General features: G+C 43.3%; 1 protein-coding gene across 13 annotated transcripts in view; it reads left to right on the forward strand.

The window, feature by feature from the left end:
* Positions 1-19,027, forward strand: part of ZMYM4 (zinc finger MYM-type containing 4) — a 49,660-nt gene that overhangs the window by 23,081 nt on the left and 7,552 nt on the right. For all 13 annotated transcript variants that reach the window (XM_081921172.1, XM_081921179.1, XM_081921174.1 and 10 more), the window contains 22 exons: positions 20-87; positions 579-749; positions 1,418-1,496; positions 2,272-2,524; positions 3,408-3,582; positions 4,617-4,829; positions 5,556-5,706; positions 5,822-5,937; positions 7,073-7,348; positions 8,375-8,525; positions 8,958-9,130; positions 9,827-10,016; positions 11,249-11,392; positions 11,604-11,641; positions 11,884-12,028; positions 13,126-13,247; positions 14,134-14,302; positions 15,121-15,174; positions 15,729-15,908; positions 16,094-16,188; positions 16,772-16,943; positions 18,014-18,165. In XM_081921172.1, coding sequence (XP_081777298.1) covers positions 20-87; positions 579-749; positions 1,418-1,496; positions 2,272-2,524; positions 3,408-3,582; positions 4,617-4,829; positions 5,556-5,706; positions 5,822-5,937; positions 7,073-7,348; positions 8,375-8,525; positions 8,958-9,130; positions 9,827-10,016; positions 11,249-11,392; positions 11,604-11,641; positions 11,884-12,028; positions 13,126-13,247; positions 14,134-14,302; positions 15,121-15,174; positions 15,729-15,908; positions 16,094-16,188; positions 16,772-16,943; positions 18,014-18,165 — 3,287 coding nt within the window. The remainder of the gene's footprint in view (positions 1-19; positions 88-578; positions 750-1,417; positions 1,497-2,271; positions 2,525-3,407; positions 3,583-4,616; positions 4,830-5,555; positions 5,707-5,821; positions 5,938-7,072; positions 7,349-8,374; positions 8,526-8,957; positions 9,131-9,826; positions 10,017-11,248; positions 11,393-11,603; positions 11,642-11,883; positions 12,029-13,125; positions 13,248-14,133; positions 14,303-15,120; positions 15,175-15,728; positions 15,909-16,093; positions 16,189-16,771; positions 16,944-18,013; positions 18,166-19,027) is intronic.

Genomic DNA, 19,027 nt, shown 5'->3' on the forward strand with positions numbered 1-19,027 from the left:
TGAATATATTTTTCCCTAGTTACTAATCAAGTGGATGAAACATTACGGACACAGTTGGCACCACAAACACCAGAAACTAACTTCAGGGTAAGTTGTGGGCCTTTATTTGATTGGCATATCAAAGTGCATTTTTCTTGGAATAGGAATATTGTAGAGATTTTGTTGTGCTGCTGTTGAACCCTCTGCTAATAGTTGGCTAAGCTGCCATAATGTCACAAAACGGTGGAGCTAGTTGAAGGGTCCTGGCCTGTCATTCGCTGAGCTGCTCTGATCTTATATAGGGGCAAAGTAGAAGAGCCTAGGAAAGAGAGAAGCAGCAAGGGTCTAGGAAAGGAAAGGCAGGTGTAAGAGAGAGAAAGTGGGCCAGGGAATGGGGGAGAGGAGTTTCTAGGTCAGGAAACATAGAAGATGTTTCCTGACCTAGAAACTCAGGGTAACAAGGACAAGAGGATAGGTCATGGGGAAAGCTACCGGAGAAGAGAAAAACTGGGAAAGTGGACTGTAGCTAAATTCAGAGGTAAATGGGAAATGGTCTCCCAAATGTGTATGCTGCTGAAGTTACTCTTCTTGTGTGCTAGGAGTCTAGCTACCTGTTTGCTAATAAGGAATCCGTTGGTCAAGAGCTGGGGAATTCCTATGCACCAAATATTAGAATTAAAGAAGAGCCTTTGGACAATGACTACGATAAAGCTATTGCACCTCAGCAGGGGCTGCTGAACAAAATTAAGGATGAACCAGATAATACTGAGGTAAGATGGGACATAAACTGCCTAGCCTTGACCTGTCTCTCTGTGTTATAAGTGCAGCATTGGCTGCTGGGTTAAAGCTGTATGGTGAAGATATTGAGAGGTAGTAGGGATGGGGTTGCATCTCTGTTCTTAGCTCTTTGGATGCTTTTATAGCTGCCTTCAGAATAACTCTTTTCATGGAAAAGTGCAGTATCTTGGATGCATGTATAAGTGGTGCAGCGGCATGGAGGAGAGTAAAAGTAGGGATGGAGTTTGGTGAGCCACTCCCATCAAATGTGGCTGACACCAGCACACTGCATAGGAAAAGTGATCTGTCATGGCATCCAACCCAATGGAGCATTATTTTATTATACATCACCTTGAGATGTTTATTTATTTTTATTCATTTTAATTTCTATACCGCTTTAAATTTTTAATAAAAATCTCAAAGGGGTTTACAGCATATGAAATCAATAAAACAATAGCCGGACGATGTTCCTCCGGGCTGATGAGGAGCCTCTTTCTAGGGCTGGTGAGTCTGGGCTTTGCAAAAGGTGATTGTTAATTATTATTACTGTTGTACTGGAGTTAGGGCACAATTATTTCAAATGTGACCCAGGATTTACACGATAGATTGAGTACTGGTGATCACAGTGGCTGGAATTTTACCTGTAGCTGTTTTGTTTCAGGAATATGGCCAGCAGCCAAAAACTCAGGAAGGGGAACTGAAGATCAGTGCTGTGTTTTCAGTCAGTGGCAGCCCTCTTGGTAAGGAAAAGGGTTGCGCTTGCTCCTCCTGTTCTTCATAAGGCTATGCCATCCTTCAGCAATGCTTCCAGGGAGATTTACAAAAGCAAGATAAATAACAGAAATCAAAAGAGAATTTTTAAATTATAGCATTAATAGCCTAGGGACATTTTAAAAAGGCTTTGCCAAAAGAAATTATTTCATAATTTGTTAACAGCTGCCAGATTAGTGATCGCACAGACATGGAAATCTATTGAATCCTCTGCAGAAGAGGATTGGGTGCAGACAGTTTGGGATTTATTAATTATGGATAAGTCACTCAGCACAGAAAATCAGGACTCAGAAAGGGAGACAGAAGACTGATAATTTAATGGCGCATTGGTGGCCAGTAATTTGACTTCTCCCTGTTCACAAGTCTGGTTATGTACTAACTATATACTATATACTAATTACCTTGGAAGAAATGGCGTTCTGTATTTTGTTTGAGCAAATGAGCAGAAGGGTAATAGTAGTGATTTTTTTATTTTATATAGGAAGGGAGGCAGAGTTCTTTTTTATGTTTTATGTATTATCAGTTATTAAAAGTCAGTAATACATTACAAAAAAAAATAGCAACATTGGCTCCAGGCAAACTTCTCTGGGGAGGTACTTCTAAAAATGAGGTGCAACAACCAAGAAGCTCCTCCCCACCTCCGGCTGCCACCTGCTTCTCGGGTGGAGATGGAGCACACAGAGGAGAGCCTCTGAAGATAACCTCATTAGCAGCATATCTCTTTCCTCTCTTCTTCTTGGTAAGCTCCACAGCTGACTTCCAATTTCCCACCTAACACACCATCCTCTGGCATGAACAAACTGCTTCCTTCAGTCCCAAGTACGGCTGTTCGGGTTTCCTGTTCAGGCTGTAAGAAGATCCTACAGAAGGGCCAAACAGCCTATCAGAGGAAAGGCTCCACTCAGCTCTTCTGCTCCACACTGTGCCTCACGGGATATACTGTACCAGCCACACGACCACCAGCTTCTTCCAAGAAAACCTGTTCCAGCTGCTCAAAGTAAGGGCTCTGAGGCTTTGAAATGTGCTACAAATAATTCTGAATCGTTTGTGGGGAGTTTAGAAGGTGTTGTGTCAAGTACATGTTATCCCACACTTCCCTTTGCTGCAGAAAGTCCGCTTTGGGCGGGTGCGGAGAGGTTTGTTGCATAAGAGCATCAACTCAGTTTTGTAACTTGGATTTGCTGGTATGTGATTGAATTCCACCCCAAAGGTAGTGTACTCAGGTCTAGGAAACAAATGCTTTCAAAGCAGACTTTTGACACTGATGATCAGCAGAAGAAATGGAAAAAATCTTAGCCATTTTGCTTTTCATTCTTTTTTGTGAAAGGGGAAAGAAACATAGCACTAATATTATTATTTTGTAAACATCCCTGGGAACGTAATTTGAAGGGATGCGGGTGGCGCTGTGGTCTAAACCACTGAGCCTCTTGGGCTTCTCGATCAGAAGGTCAGTGGTTTGAACTTGCGTGATGGTGGTGAGCTCCTGTTGCTCTGTCCCAGCTTCTGCCAATCTAGCAGTTCAAAAGCACACCAGTGCAAGTAAATAAATAGGTACCGCCGCAGCGGGAAGGCGGCTCCCTTGGCCTGAAGCGAGATGAGCGCCACAGACATGTTCTGGTTGTGGGAGTGTCCCTGGAAGTACCCACGAAGTAACTGAAGCTTGCCCTGGGTTTACTTCTGTGATTCAGATGTAGTCAGGCCAGGTCACACTCATTGGTACCAGTTGCTCCATTTGTAAAGTGGAACATGCTAGCTAGACAGATCACAACCTCTATGCTGACATTTGGTATTGTAGAGAACCGCACTGGTCTGTGGAGGATGTAAATTTGTGCTTGTGAAAGTTGGAACACCTGATTTCTTCCTCTTTCAAAACTGCCTAGGGAAATTCTGAATCCAAAGGATGTGATTACCGCTCAGTTTGACAACACTAACTCCAGCAAGGACTTCTGCAGCCAGTCGTGTCTATCCATGTACGAGCTGAAAAGGAAGCCTGTCGTCACCATTCACACAAACAGTATTTCCACCAAGTGCAGCATGTGCCAGAAGAATGCAGTGGTAACTGAAATCGCAAACCCTTTTTCTAAATGTTTGGTTGGTCAGGATGCCAGGTGATTAGTGAATCAGCTTTGGGTGCAGGAAAAGCCACATTCAGTGCTTGCTCAGCCATGAAGCTCTGCATATTGCTTTCATCAAGTCACTAGCTTGTCTAACTTCATTGTTTGGTTTCCAAGTTGCAAATTATAAAGAGCACTTTGTACATCTGCACTTGTGAGGGTGAGGGCAGTTATAGCCACCATGCAATAGAATCCAGTTCCAAAGAAGAGTCCTATTTTCTGAAGTTTTGGAGTTTGCTGTCACCAGTATGCAGATGGCATTCTCCTCTTATCACTTGCATCTTAAACCAAGGAGGCCATTGAATTTCTGAACCAGTGTCTGGAATCAGTAATGAGTTAGGATGTGAGCAAGCAAGCTGGGATGGGGAAGGCTGTGCTAGAGTCTACTTCTTGGATATAGTATTGTTTCCCACTCTTACCCCCAAGTTTCTACTGCATCATTCCAGTGGAATTCTCCTGAATCACTGAAATTCTTTGCCTTTGTGGTTCAGAAAAGCAAAAATGGGTTTGCTCGGTTGCTTAATTTTTAATCAGAATTCACGATGAAACAAAACTTGTAGCAAGTCTGACAAGTTACTTCATTTGGGGATCTTAAAATATTGATTTTAATTTTCATGACAGATAATCTGATGCCTATTGTAAGTATGATTCACTCACAATGCCTAGTATTTCTCTTGTCTAGTATTTCTCCATCCATAGATCCCTGAGATCTATGGATGGAGGGTAGTATACAAATTAAGTAAGTAAATTGTAAGAAAATTCAAAATTTGCAAGATGCAAAATTTACTTGCCTGGATTGCCAGTTTTTAAACACTTCTGTAAGTTTATTTTGTTTAATTAAAAAAAATCAAAGGGAGTTGGTAGGTGGGAGGGGGGAAATGCTTTAATCCACTAGATTTCTTAAAGTGCATAATTATTTTGAGAGAAAGAATGCCTTGGAATACTCCCATGTAATGTTTTTCTTTGCTCTCTCAGATTCGGCATGAAGTGAATTACCAGAATGTTGTGCACAAACTCTGCAGTGATGCCTGCTTCTCCAAGTTCCGCTCAGCAAACAACTTGACCATGAACTGCTGTGAGAACTGTGGGGGTTACTGTTATAGTGCCTCAGGCCAGTGCCACATGCTTCAGATCGAGGGGCAGTCCAAAAAGTTTTGCAGTTCAACGTGCGTCACTGCATACAAACAGGTTTGTGCTTTGGTTCCTGGTGTGTGTTGCTGTTACTGTTTTAAATCATTATTTTAATGCACACTAGGCTTGTGTGGAGCCTCAACCCTACTGCTAATAATATGAAACTTGTTTTATAGTTGCGTCTGTGGAGAGCAGCCAGATAGGGGAGGTGAGGGAGTGCTTTCAACATAAAGGCCAGAATTCTACTTTCCTGTCTATTGAGACAAGGGGGAAATTTGAGAGAACCTGTAGTGGGCAGGAAAGGGGAGCTTACCACCAGTTGTTTTTATTTCTCCGGGCCAGATGGGTATTGGCCATGCTGCACAGGCGAACAGCTCTGGGTACAGGGGAGAGAATTTTGCACTCTAAACCTGCTGCAGGAACATCCCCTCACCAAGTGACTTTCCTGGGAAAGTCTTAGAAACCTGGAAACCTGAGTCTTAGAGTCATGTAGTTCAGCCCCTTGAAGCAAATTGGGGCTATTCTTGTTTCCTATTGTAAAAGATACTGTTGCAAGTCTGTGACTTTTTACTTTGGCATCTTTGACTCCTTTTTGGAAACCACTTGAAGATGTTTTATGTCTAGTGAGCGGTGTGTAAATTGACTTAATAAATAAATACTAAGCTCACTTCTGTTTTGTGTATGTGACACACCTATTTCTTTCACCTGCAAGTGAGCTATGTGGGCAAGTGAACTCTTTCTGCTCTCAGAAGGGGGAAAAATCTGTTGTTTCTCTTTCTACAGAAGTCAGCAAAAATCACTCCCTGCGCACTGTGTAAATCTCTGAGATCTTCAGCTGAGATGATTGAAAGCACAAATAATGTGGGGAAAACAGAGCTCTTTTGTTCTGTGAACTGCTTGTCAGCACACAGAGTTAAAATGGTCACATCTTCAGGTAAATGTTGTGTTGTCCTTTTCGTATATACATTTTCTGAAATCAAGAGACCTTAAAGCACATTCAATTTCTCACATTATGATTTTTCTGTTATGTTTGTTTTTCTGTCTGGCAGGTGTCCAGGTTCAGTGTAACAGCTGTAAGACCTCAGCCATCCCTCAGTATCACCTCGCTATGTCAGATGGCAGCATACGCAATTTTTGCAGCTATAGCTGCGTGGTGGCTTTTCAGGTATGTCCTGTTTTCCAGTTTAGTTACTCAATTGGCTTGTCAGATATGCTAGTCTCATTCCCCTTCCTGGACTTGTGGCCATTGCCAATCTTTCCTTGGGCATACTCCCTCTCATTTTGACCACTAGCTTCTCTGTTGCTATATTTCATCCAGATAAGAGTGCTAATACACTTAATAGACGTAGCACAGAGAAGTGTCAGTTAAATTATAATAATCATAATAATTAATAATATAATATTTAATGTAAGAATTGCTTGCTATGAAGGATCTTGAAGCGGTTTCATAATATGCACACCTGCGCACGCACACACAGAGTAAGCTCTCAACTTGCACATATTTAACTTGTTCACATTCAGTTTTATGCACTTGGCATTTAAAAAAAAATTAGAAAGGGGGTGGGCATCTGGGGAAAAAACAATTGCATATACAGTGGTATCTTGGGTTACATACACTTCAGGTTACATGCGCTTCAGGTTACAGACTCCGCTAACCCAGAAAAATTACCTTGGGTTAAGAACTTTGCTTCAGGATGAGAACAGAAATCGTGCAGCAGTGGCGCAGCGGCAGAAGGCCCCATTAACTAAAGTGGTGCTTCAGGTTAAGAACAATTTCAGGTTAAGAACAGACCTCCAGAACGTATTAAGTTCTTAACCCGAGGTACCATTCTATAAAAACAATTTCAAATCCAACATGGATTCCAACTAGGATAAAACTTCTCCACTTTGAAGGTTTGTTGAAAGAGGAAAAACTTCAAAAGGTACCAAAAAGACAATGGAGATGGTATAACACTGGTATAAGCTCTCTGATATAACACAGATTTCAATGTCTTCATTTGTTCTCCATGATTCTCTTTTCTGAGATCAGTTTCCTAAGAATTAAGAGTTCTGTTTTCCACAGATGGAGAACAATTAAAAGGAAAGAAAAGCATGGAGACTTGGGATAGGTTGGCTGTGGGGCAGGGAATTGGGGTGGTGGGGTGTACCTCCAGAGATTAGCAGGCTGCTATTGCAATCCTTATTAAAATTGCTAGCTCCTCTCTGGAAATTTGAAAAGGTGATCCTCTGCTAGGAACCCCTCAAACCTGGCAGAAAATCCTGTTGATGCAAGGTTTTTCCACCCCCTGTTGCTTTAACAGAACTTGTTCAACAAGCCTGCGGGAATGAACTCGTCAGTGGTGCCCTTGTCACAGGGCCAAGTGATTGTCAGTATCCCCTCAGGAGCCACGGTTTCAGCAGCGGGCAGCACTACCTCCACGGTTTCCCCCAGCTCGGTCAGCAGCTCAGCCGCAGCTGGTCTCCAGAGACTCGCCGCTCAGTCCCAGCAAGTTACCTTTGCCCGCACTGTCGTCAAACTCAAGTGTCAACACTGTAGCCGCCTGTTTGCAACCAAGCCTGAACTGCTCGATTACAGGGTAATTGGCACCTGCCAGTTGTTGTTGTTCACAGACCTCTTGAAGCCGGACACATGGGTGCTCTAATTGTGGACCAGATGCCCAGTGACAGGCAAGGCTGTGTGTATTCCATGCTTAATAATAAGTTTTAAAATACACTGCGCCAAGGAAAGGTGACATTTGTATACAAAATGCAAAGTGGGCTGATTCACACTGTATCCCCTTTTGTATAATTTTTTGATGATTCTTTTTTGGGGCAAATTGATTCAGCCATGTCTTTGAATTCTGAGATTTCAGCAGACATTGACCACACACTTTTGAGCATATCTTTACCTCCACAAGATGTAGGAAGTTGTTATTTTTCTTATATGAAACTAGATTTTCTGCATTTTTTGAATTTACGTTCACTACCAGCATTGGCACTAGACCTCAGGGGACTCTTGGCACATTTTGATACTCCTCCCTGTCCCCCACTTTTGAAAAAATGGGCTTTAAACGACAGCAGCAGCAGTAGCAGCTTCTCTATCACCAAGGTAGCCAAGAGAACGCCCATGCCTCAACCATAGTCACTAGAAAGATTTTTTTTAATGTAGATTTAAAAAAATAAAATAAATTTAAGCCTTTGTAGTTGCTTTGACAAACTGCAGTGATGACAGAGGCAGTGCCTGGCATTAAGATGTTGGCCCTGAGAGTGCTAGGCTCTGAAAAGAAGATCCCCTTGGTTCTTAGAGCTCAGAAAAGGCAGAGTCATAGTGGTCACCAGCCAAGTTTCATGGCAGATGGACAGCAGGTTGGGCCAGTGAATTCTTAGGCCTCAGCCAGGGCCCAGCTTGACTGGCCACTGGTGCCAGGCCTGCTCACTATTCTACTCTAGGGTTTTCTCACACTTCTGTGGGATGGTGGCTTTTTACTCAGCCCCGATTTGCATTTAATGGAAGTGGGCAAATTTGCATTCCCACTGAAGAAGGATGAGGTGGCATGTCCTCTCCTGAATCAGGCAGGCATTGGAGAATTCAGTTTGACCAAAGTATTCTTGCTTAATTGCAGGGCAAAATGTTCCAGTTCTGTGGCAAGACCTGCTGCGATGAGTATAAGAAGATTAATTGTGTCATGTCGATGTGTGAATACTGCAAGATTGAGAAGATTATCAAAGAGACTGTGCGATTCTCAGGCATTGACAAGTCATTCTGTAGTGAAGGTAAGAAGGGACAGATCTGGAGTGTGTATTTCAAACTTCAGTCCTAAGGCATTTTGTTCCAAGACCTTGGAGCTTCCTATTGCCACAGGAACAGGGCTCTATTGAGGATTTAGCAATCCTCAATCCCGAAATGTGAATTTGAGGTTACATTCTGACAAGGGTTGTAAAACCACATGGTTTGGGATCTAAATTTATCCAATTCATTGAGGAGCTAGTCTGTTAATTACAAGGGCAAAATAACCTGTTGCTTATTTTTAAGTCAATATGTCACAAAGTAGTGTTTAGGCAGTAGCCATATGTTACTGCTTGTGGCTGCTTTGTTCACAAGGGATGTCTGTGCTGCCTGTTATTTGTGTATATTGTCCTACTTTGAGAACTGGAGTAGAGGGGAAATCTTAATTGATTGCTGTTTGTTCTCTTATGCTGTTCCAGGCTGCAAGCTGCTGTATAAGCACGACTTAGCCAAACGTTGGGGGAACCACTGTAAGATGTGCAGCTACTGTTTGCAGACATCTCCCAAGCTGGTTCAGAATCATTTTGGGGGCAAGGTGGAGGAGTTCTGTTCAGAAGACTGCATGTCAAAATTCACAGTTTTGTTTTATCAGGTAAGCTGCTCTGGAGTTCAAAGATGTCTTAAAAATTAAAATTCTAGATAGAAAGCAAGTCTCCTATGTGAGATCTGTTGTACAGATGTATTGAGTTTGGATGTGGGGTTTCAGAGCTTGCTTCAGCCTTATTGGTGGGCCTCAAAGCAATCTTCAGTTCCTTAATTCCTTACATAAGCTGTTTAACCTCCGCATGAAGCTTCTGAGTGGAGTTATCCAAAGTTCTGGAGTACATTGTCAGCAATATGCTGGTGACACAAAAGCTCTACTCCTTTACATCTGCAGGGATGGCAGTGGATGTGCTGGACCGATGGTCTTGCCTTGGTAACGGACTGGATAAGAGCCAACAAACTGAAGCTCATTCCAGATAAGGTTGCAGCACTGTTAGTGGGTGGTTTCCTAGAGTGGATGGATGGGAGGCTGCCTGCTCTTGATGGGGCTACGATCCCTCTGAAGGAGTGGGTATGTAGCTTGAGGGTACTTTTGGATCCTTTGCTGTCCCTTGAGGCTTAGGTGACCTCAGTGGCATGGAGGCCATATATTATTTGTGTCAGCAGGATTGTTCACAGGATGCAAACAAACTACAATAAGAAAGTCATTTGAGAAAAACAGTCAGACATGTATGAACAATATATTTTTTTAACTTTTTAAAAATAACAATATGCACATTGTACTCTCTTTTTCTCTTCTTTGTAGATGTCCAAATGTGACAGCTGCAAAAGGCAGGGCAAACTTGGCGAGTCCTTGAAATGGCGGGGGGAAATTAAGCATTTTTGCAACTTGCTTTGCATTTTGATGTTTTGCAATCAGCAGTGCGCATCAGATCCACCGCCACCTCCACCTCCTCCACCGCCGCCACCCCTACCCCCACCTCAGAACAATACAGGTAAAAGAAGGCCTACTGCTATTATGGATGCCAGGGAAGCTGTAGGGACATCAGCTACAGGCAAATCCCATATCAATGAAAAAGCATGCCTAGGGGTGCTTCCTTTGTGTTTCTTTCAACTGAACAGCAGACTGGACATGAATCTAGCTGGACTAGGCTGGTGATAGGAACAGATTGCAACCAATACTCCTCCAGTGAAGGAGAATCCATCACCTCCCAAGGGAGGCTTTTTCACTGTTGAACAGCTTTTACTGTCAGAAAGCTCTTCCTGATGTTTAGTTGGTATCTCCTTTCTTGTAACTTAAAAGCATTGGTTTGGGTCCTAGCTTCTGGAGCAGGAGAAAACAAACTTGCTCCATCTTCCATTTGACAGCCCTTTATATATTTGAAGGTGGCCATCACCTCTCATCTCAGTCTCCTCTTTACCAGGCTAAACATGCCCAATTCCCTTAACCATTCCTTATAGAGCTTGGTTTCCAGACCTTTGATCATCTTGGTAACCCTTCTCTGCACATGTTCCAGCTTGTCCATATCTTTCTTAAATTGTGGTTCCCAGAACTGGACACAGTACTCCAGGTGTGGTCTAAAAAGCAGGACTATTACTTCCCTTGATTGGGACAGTATGCTATTTCTAGGCAGGTGTGTGTAGGATTGCAGCCATATTGGTATTTTGTATTCTTCTGAACAAAAAGGAGACTCACATCCTGGATAAAATCATCCAGTCCTGGCATAAAGTCATGTCTGCTCAAAGTTCCTTTTCCCCCAACTCAAGTCACTATTTTAGTTTTCAAAGTTATAAAGATAACAGGGTTTGGCCGATAAACATTTTAATTGACTTTCCACAAGGAAATGTGCTTAGCAGGCTGCCATTAATTCCAGATAAAAGGTGTTTGACTATCACTACGTCTACAATTTAATTAACCTTCTATTGTGTGTTATTTTGTGACCAGACAAAACAAGCTAATTTTTAAAAAAGCTCAAGTATGCACAGTGATATGGTTCAAATAGGTCTAAATTGGGAAGGTCACTGACAATTAGCAACAATGAGATTTCATTTCTAACTATTTTCATTGCCAGTATGATAGAGTGGGTAAAGTATAGTTAAGGGGTGCAAATGTACGTATGACCTAACTGCTGCATCTGCAGAGAAATAGAGTGATTGACGTATAAATATTGTCTACTTGTGCCGTTCACATTACACTACTTCAACTCATTCTGCTTCCTCTACCCAGCAAATCTTTCCATGGCACCAACGTCCTCGGTGGGGCCCCCTCCGTCTCTCAGGAAGGATTCTACTCCAGTTATAGCAAACGTGGTGTCCCTGGCCAGTGCTCCTGCTGCCCAGCCCACAGCCAATTCCAATAATGTTTTGCAAGGTAAGGCAGCGATAAATACACTTCCTGGTGTGTGTCTCTCTCACAGCTACACATCTATGCAAACTTACATTTTGTTGTTGTGGAAAGCAACAAGCATGGCCCTAAGAAAGTTGCTTAATGCCCCCTTTTTGTAATCCCCAGAAACTAGAACTAGTCATGATATTCTGAAGAACGGCAAACAAATTTCCTGCTTTCCCTCCCCCTTTAACAGGTGCAGTTCCTACTGTGACAGCAAAAATTATTGGAGATGTAAGTTTTTCAAGAAAATTTCTGGGACATCTATTTATTTATATATTACACCCACACCCACACACTCACTGCTCAAAGTCTTTGGGCACTTTTGCATTGTATGTAGGGGGGGAGGTGTAGAGGCAGTGGAAGTGAAAGAAGTGGCGGCTTAGTGGGCTGGTAACTAGGACTAGCTGATCTTAGCATGACATTTACGAAAGGCAGCAAAGAGTTATTGTATCTCATTTTCTGCCCTGAACCAGGCAAGTACTCAGACGGATGCTTTGAAGCTTCCTCCTTCCCAGCCTCCCCGACTTCTCAAGAACAAAGCCTTACTGTGCAAGCCTATAACACAGACCAAGGCCACCTCTTGCAAGCCTCATACGCAACACAAGGAATGCCAGACAGGTATGTGATACAGAAATGGCATGTTCAGTTTTGAGAGGGAGACAGAGACAGAGAGATGTGAATGTAAAAACTTGTGTAAGCACTTCTTGTTGTGACCAGCTAAAATATCACGAAGTAGTGAGCAAGTAGGGGAGCGTATTGGATGCAGCTGTGGAAGATGAAAAAGTTCCATTCAGCAATGGTTTTAAATAACAGACCTTCAATACCATATTGCAGTGTATAGTACCCAGGGGAGTATTTCTGTTCAAGGCATTAGTCAGTCTAGAACTGGAGCTTTCTTTTGCACTAAAGGTTCCAGGGAGAAAGAAGCAATGATATATTTCCCTTTAGAAATGTAAAAACTAGTAGTTATTTGGATTTCTCTCAGTGGATTCTCTGAATTTCTACCAGTGCAATATGCTGGAACTTTGCAAGCCAGAAAGCAGAAGTTAAGAGAAACATCATGGTCCTTACATTAGGAAAGTAGTATCTTAATTTTAGAGGCCTAATTAGGTGGCATTGGCCAGTGCGTGGAGGGCATATCTTCCTCTGTAGGCAGAGACCCACCATTAGTGGTAAATGGTCTTCTGTATCCCATGTATGCATTTCTTATGTATGATACAACCATCTTCTGTATGTGTGAATAAGTGTAGTAGAGAACAGGGCAGCCCCAGCAATCAAACTCATAATGAATTTTGACTCACATCTTCCCCCTTTGTTTATGGCAACCCATGAACAAGTGAAAATTCCAGCACAGAATCAAGCTGGCTTTCAGCCTTGGCCAACTTCGTACCCTCTAGATGTTTTGAACTACAACTTGCTTTACAACCATGCTGCCTTGGACTGATGGGAGTTATAGTCCAAAACATCTGATGGACACTAGGTTGACAAAGGCTGGCCTGGTCATCTGCTGCGTTCTCTGGCTTGGAATAATTACGTAAGAATGGCATGGACAGAAGAGTCCCAGAGAACATATGTGGATGCATCCACATAGAAAGGGGTGGTGTGTTAGGAGCAGCAGTTGTGGTTAGCAAAGAAAAGTTAACAGCTTGTTGAGAGAGATGAATGAACAGGCTTCTCTTCTCCAAGGATCATGCCTTTTATTTTTAACATAACAGAAGAAGAAGAAGAAGTTCCACCCAAAATAATCATGGTGCCTGTTCCTGTACCAGTGTTTGTGCCAGTTCCTCTCCACCTCTTCACCCAATACACACCAGTTCCACTGGGAATGCCAATACCCGTAAGTGATGTGTTTGGCACCTTGGCTTTCGGACAGTGGCTTTGAAGGTTGAGCTCATTGGGTCAGCTTGTGGCCAGCCTGGACAATGCCGAATGTCTCAGCATGAGTGTCTGTGGTGGGGCTGAAGTAAGCCCCACGTCCAGTGCAAATCAGTTCATTGCACTCATGATTTGGGGAAAGCTCAGTGGGAGAGACACCTACCTGAAAGCTTGGAAAGCTACTGCCAGTCAGTGTAGACAGTAGAGGACAAATGGTCTTGACTCAGTATTAGGCAGCTTCCTAATCTAACACCAAAAGCATCATTTGTGTTAAGTGACGCTATGTACTCCAGCAAAAGAGTATCAGAATTGTCTTGCTGGATCAGGCCAGGGTTTCCATAGTTGAAGGAATCCCAGTAACCAAGAGGCACTAAGAGGTCATCTGGAAATTGGTGAGTGGTTTGTTGGTGCACTGTGAATTACCTTCTGCCCACCTTTTCTTTAGGGGCCTGAGAGGTGGAAAATAAACCATGGCCTCCATCTAGTAGTGATCATGGGATAGGCCTTGCTTACACCCAGTTAGTGGCTGGCTCTTAACTGAAGCCAACAGTTTAAAAAGGTTTACCTTTGCTTGATAACCCATCAGAGACAGGATTCTCTTGAGATGGCAAGGACCTTGTTTGAGGAGGCTCAAGATGGGCAATTACAGCTTTGAAAGCTGGTAGGATGCAAGGGGAGTTGCGTGTATTTGTTACTGATATGCATCACCCAGAGAATATTTCTCTAGCTTGCCCTCCTCCCCATGGAGACTTCTTCTTTGTGTGTGTTCTACCCACAAAATGTTGTTGTGTGTTCCCTGCTATAGGATATTTTCATCTGCACAAATCAAACCTCTCCCCCACCCCCAGGTCCCAGTTCCTATGTTGGTTCCATCTGCCCCGGAGAATACTGGCAAGGCAATAGAAACCATTCCAGACATCAAGGAGAAGAGCTCCGCCAACGCATTTGAGGCAGATCTCCTCCAGATGGCAGAAATGATCGCAGAGGATGAGAAGGATAAAGAACACTCTAGAGGAGGTGCAAGGCTTTTTTTTTTTTTTAAAAAAGGAAACCTGAGGAACTGGTGAATGGGGGTGGGAGAAAGAGAGGAGGGGAGAGTGACTGCAGTGGAGGGGTTGGGGAGGGAACCTTCCTGGGGAAGTTGTATTTATACATCCAGATTTCTATTTCATAGGCTTATCCTGGACTGTGTTAGGTTTTCTGTTTGATTCTATCAGAAGGGTTCTGTATAAATCTCCCAAAGAGAAGGCCACATTGAAATGGAGTGATCTACCCCCTTCCAGTTTTGCGAATTGAAGCAATTCTGTCACTAAACAGTTTTCAACAACTCACGTATTCTAGGGGAATCTGGAGTCGGGGGTGTTGAGGTGGGGGAAGGAGGAGGACAAAAATAGCTTTATGGGAGGGGTAGGTAGGAGCTGTTCTCCCTCGTGAAGTTTTACATGCCTACCACTAGCCCATTTAAGTAAAATGCCTGGAAATAATGTATGAAAGCTGCTTTATAAATGTTTTAAATAAAGGAAATTAGGCAAGATTAGGCATCCTGACTGACACTCAGTCCTGAACAGGCTTGAGCTCAGTGTTAGAACACCTGCTTTGCATGCGGAAAGTCCAGGTTCAGTTCACACCACCTCCAGCTATAAAGGTCATGAGCACCTTTCTCTGCCTGAGATCCTGGGAAGCTGTTACTATTCAAAGTTGGCAGTCGTGGGATAGGTGTACTAGTGGTCTGTCTTAGTACATGGTAGTTGCATATGGAGTCACTGTTTTCGGTGGTTGGTGCTTTTGGTCTGGCAGTGTTGGTATACCTGTATTTTTTCCTTCACTTGTTTCAGGCTCTCAAACATCTGAGCATGAGCTGTTCCTCGACCCTAAGATATTTGAAAAAGGTTGGTGCTTGCTTGCTCCACTTAGCAAATACACTCACATCTACTGTATAATTTTGGAAAGTAGCTTGTTCACTATGTGAACAGGTATTGTAACCAAATTTTGCATGATGGATCCTGAGATTGAGGAGCAGCCTTCTGTCTATGTTTGGATATAATTGGATACTATTTTGAATCAAAATGGCAGACTGAACCTATCTTAAGTTACAGCTGGGTAAATATTTGGTTGAACATTTGGGAGACACTTTGAAAGCAGAGCACAATGAAAAGAAATACCATGGGGCAAAGGTGGCTTCTCCCTTGCTTGAGGTCTTCAAGCAGAGACTGGGCAGCCACCTGTTTGAGATCCTCTAGGTGTCAGTTTTCCTACATTGAGCCATGGGGGTGGACTATGCTTCCCTTTTGACTCTTGTAAAATTCTGTGGCTCTTGCTTGCCAAAGGCAGCCGGGCTCGTGACTCCTCACATCCTTGAATGTCCTAATAGGCTGTGCTCTGTCTCTGCCTGCTGGGCTTCTCTTCCTGAGCACCACCTGTCTCTCTCCCCTCTCAATTACAGACCAAGGCAGCACATACAGTGGCGACTTAGAGTCCGAAGCAGTGTCGACCCCTCACAGCTGGGAGGAGGAGCTGAACCACTATGCCTTACGCTCAAATACGGTGCCTGAGCCTGAGCCCGAGCCGAGGCAATTCTCCAAAGGAGAGCTGGAGCAGGATCTGGAGGCTGATTTCCCTTCAGGTTTGTCGGCCACAGAAGAAAAGGCTCTTGGGTGTGGAATGTGCTATGGGCCTTTTGCCCCCATGCTGCTGGTAACTTTTTAACCCTCGCCCTCTGTTCTGGGAGCAGCCTGCTATACCAGTTGGCAGCACAGCTCTTGCTGCTGCAACTTTCCTACTAAATCTCTGCTTTTGTTTAAAAACTAGACTCCTTTGACCCGATCAGCAAAGGGCTGGGTCTTCACTCACGTGCGCGAGCAAGGCGGAGGCACAGAGACGGTTTTCCACAGCCAAAAAGGAGGGTAAGGAGCGCCGTTGCTTTTCTTGCTGCTTATTTGTTACAAGCCTACGACATTTTGGGGTGAGGTATTCAGGGTGAAGGGCCTTCCTCCATTTCCCCAGGCTTCTTGACTCTCTCCTATCCCACCCCAAAGTTTCCCTTCCTCATTTGTCCCTTCTCAAAGAAAAGCCCCTAGTTGAGGTCAGGAGTGTGGAGATCGCATATGTCTCTTTAGTTTCTCGCCCACAAAACTGTCTCAATTGAGAGCAGGAATAGGAAACAGGTAATGCAACTTCTGATGCATTTGCTCCCCCATCCCCAGTCATGTGGTTCTTGGTCACCTTCTCCCTTCCAGGGGAGGATTTAAGGACAGTGGCAGGCCAGGATCTTCATTCCCCAAACATAATCAAGTTCCATAGACATTGATTTCATCAGCATATGTTGAGGAGGAGAAATGATGCTCCTGATTTGGCCACTGCTTGCCAATCCTGAATATAGATGGCTTACCGGAGGTGTGTTTGGTCCAGAAACCATTTACCTCCCTTTGTGACTAAGCAAAGCAATGCCTTTGTTGGGCCCTTGCACACACTTTGGTTTTCCTTCAGGGGAGGAAGAAGTCCATAGTAGCTGTGGAGCCCCGGATGCTTGTGCAGAGCTCATACCCAGGCTGTTCCGTTTCCGGGATGAGTCTCAAGTATATGTATGGGGTGAACGCCTGGAAGAACTGGGTCCAGTGGAAAAACACACAGGAAGAGCAAGGAGACCTCAAATTTGGAGGTAATGCTTTTTAAAGTAAGAATTAATACTTTTCTTTATGCTTCATTGAACCATGGAGGTTGAAGAGCTGAACTGGGTCTTTCAGCAGAGTAATCCTGGAAGGATGGGATGGGTGGATCAGATCTCATTGTATGTATTGCATGGTCCTGGAAGTGTGCCAGACAAGGCTTTTAACACACTGCTCCTTAAATGCACTACTTGGAAACAAGCCCTATTGATTTAAATGGAATCTGCTCAGTTGCAATGAATTAATTGGGTATTGGAGATTTGGGATTCCAGGATAGAGGTTCATAGGCTCAACAAGAATGCTTATGCAGAATACTCTGGGTCTTTGTTTGGGTAAGATTGTTATGTTCCCAAACCTGAGACCTAAGTTTAATTCACACAAGCTACCAACAGGCCACCTCCAAATTTTCTCCTGTTCCAGTTTCCTCTGAAACCCACCATTTGAAGTGAAATAGATTTCCTCAGACTCTCCCTCTGATGTCAGTACATGTCATCAGCAGTGATCATGCATATGATTTTATTTGCATTGAATTCATTCCCCCCCTTTATTGCACAGCTAGTGCATAGCTGCTGTAGCTAATTAAAAGCTGTACTACTGCACATCCCACAATAAGGGTCAGATAGCTAAACCCCTCAAATATCTGGGTTTTTTTTAAAAAATCATTTACAGAGAGTGGGAGGCAGGTTTCCCATCAATATTCCCATTCTAAAAAACAAGTTTGAAAGTGTGTAGGCAGTTATTGGTTAAAATATTTGGCACTTTCAGGATTCGAAGCATTTCATATAGATTATCATGACAACAGTCCTCTAAGATAGGCCCCATATTGCAGAAGGGGGAGGTATTTGAATCAACAGCTCTTTTATTGGTTCATTTACTTATTGGAAAAGTAGTCCTCCTTCCCTTTTAGACTGCCAACTTGCTGTTCAGGAGCTTGGGAAACAAGAAAGGGAATTCCTTAATTGCTTATGAGTGGACAGTGCCCTCAATTACTCTGATGGAGTTGAGTATTCAAATATTTCTGCTTGTGAAAGAGGCTGATGTTCTTTTGGTGCTTTCCTTGTAGTTCGACCTGTGAAGCTCAAAGAGGACATCCTTTCTTGTTCTTTTTCGGAGCTGAGCTTTGGCTTATGCCAGTTTATCCAGGAGGTACGACGACCAAATGGTGAGAAGTATGACCCTGACAGCATCTTATACCTGTGCCTTGGAATTCAGCAGGTAATTGTCCTTCTGGCGTTATATTTCTTTCCTTATTTGTTCTTTTAAAGAGTGACCAGCAAAAAGAATTGTTTATTGAGCCTAGGCAGATTTGCTCATGCTACACCAGTCCTTTGTCAACCTCCCTCATTGCCAGCCTGCTACCAGGTTTAATTCAAGCTGTTGTCTTTAACCTTTTTAAAGACCTAAATTTCTGGGACCAAAATATCTTAGGTTCTGCCTCTTCTCTTCCTGAGAACTTCAACCTACATCTGAGGATCTTCACTCTCATCTGATAGATGTGTAGTGGGTGGGCTTCTTCGATGTCACCGAGTTTGTGGAATGGTCTCAGAAGAGAGGCGCACATGGTCCCTTCACTGCCTGTTTCTGGGCATGCTTTCAAAACATTTTGATTTCAGTAGGCATTTTCTTATTTTCTTTAGTTCTGGCTCAGTACATTTCTAAATTGATTGCTTCTTTGAAATCATTCCCATTGTTTTACAGCTTGATTTGTTTTGTTGCTATGATTTAAGCTCTTGTGAGCTGCCCTGAGTATATATGGTTATAGGTGGTTGGGATATAAATTATAGGAAGAAATGATAGTTCGACTCTGAGTAAGACAATTCACATTTATTATCGTAGCATCATTCTCCTGAGGTTGTGGTGCCAATAGTTCTTTCTGAGAGTTGCAGGCATGCTGTGGATTTATTTAATTGAACTTGCAGCAGGGAACTCAGGGAAATAGTGTGCTAATAATTCTACCAAACCCCCTTTGCACCAAAGCCAGCTTGAATGAAAACATCTTACAGCACTTCTGGAAGCTGTCCAACCTCAAGCTTTGACCAGTCTCCCGGGATAGATAAAGTTGGGGGCCAGTCTCTAA

Source organism: Podarcis melisellensis (genome assembly GCF_964234715.1).
Source record: "Podarcis melisellensis genome assembly, chromosome: 8".
Lineage (NCBI taxonomy): Eukaryota > Metazoa > Chordata > Lepidosauria > Squamata > Lacertidae > Podarcis > Podarcis melisellensis.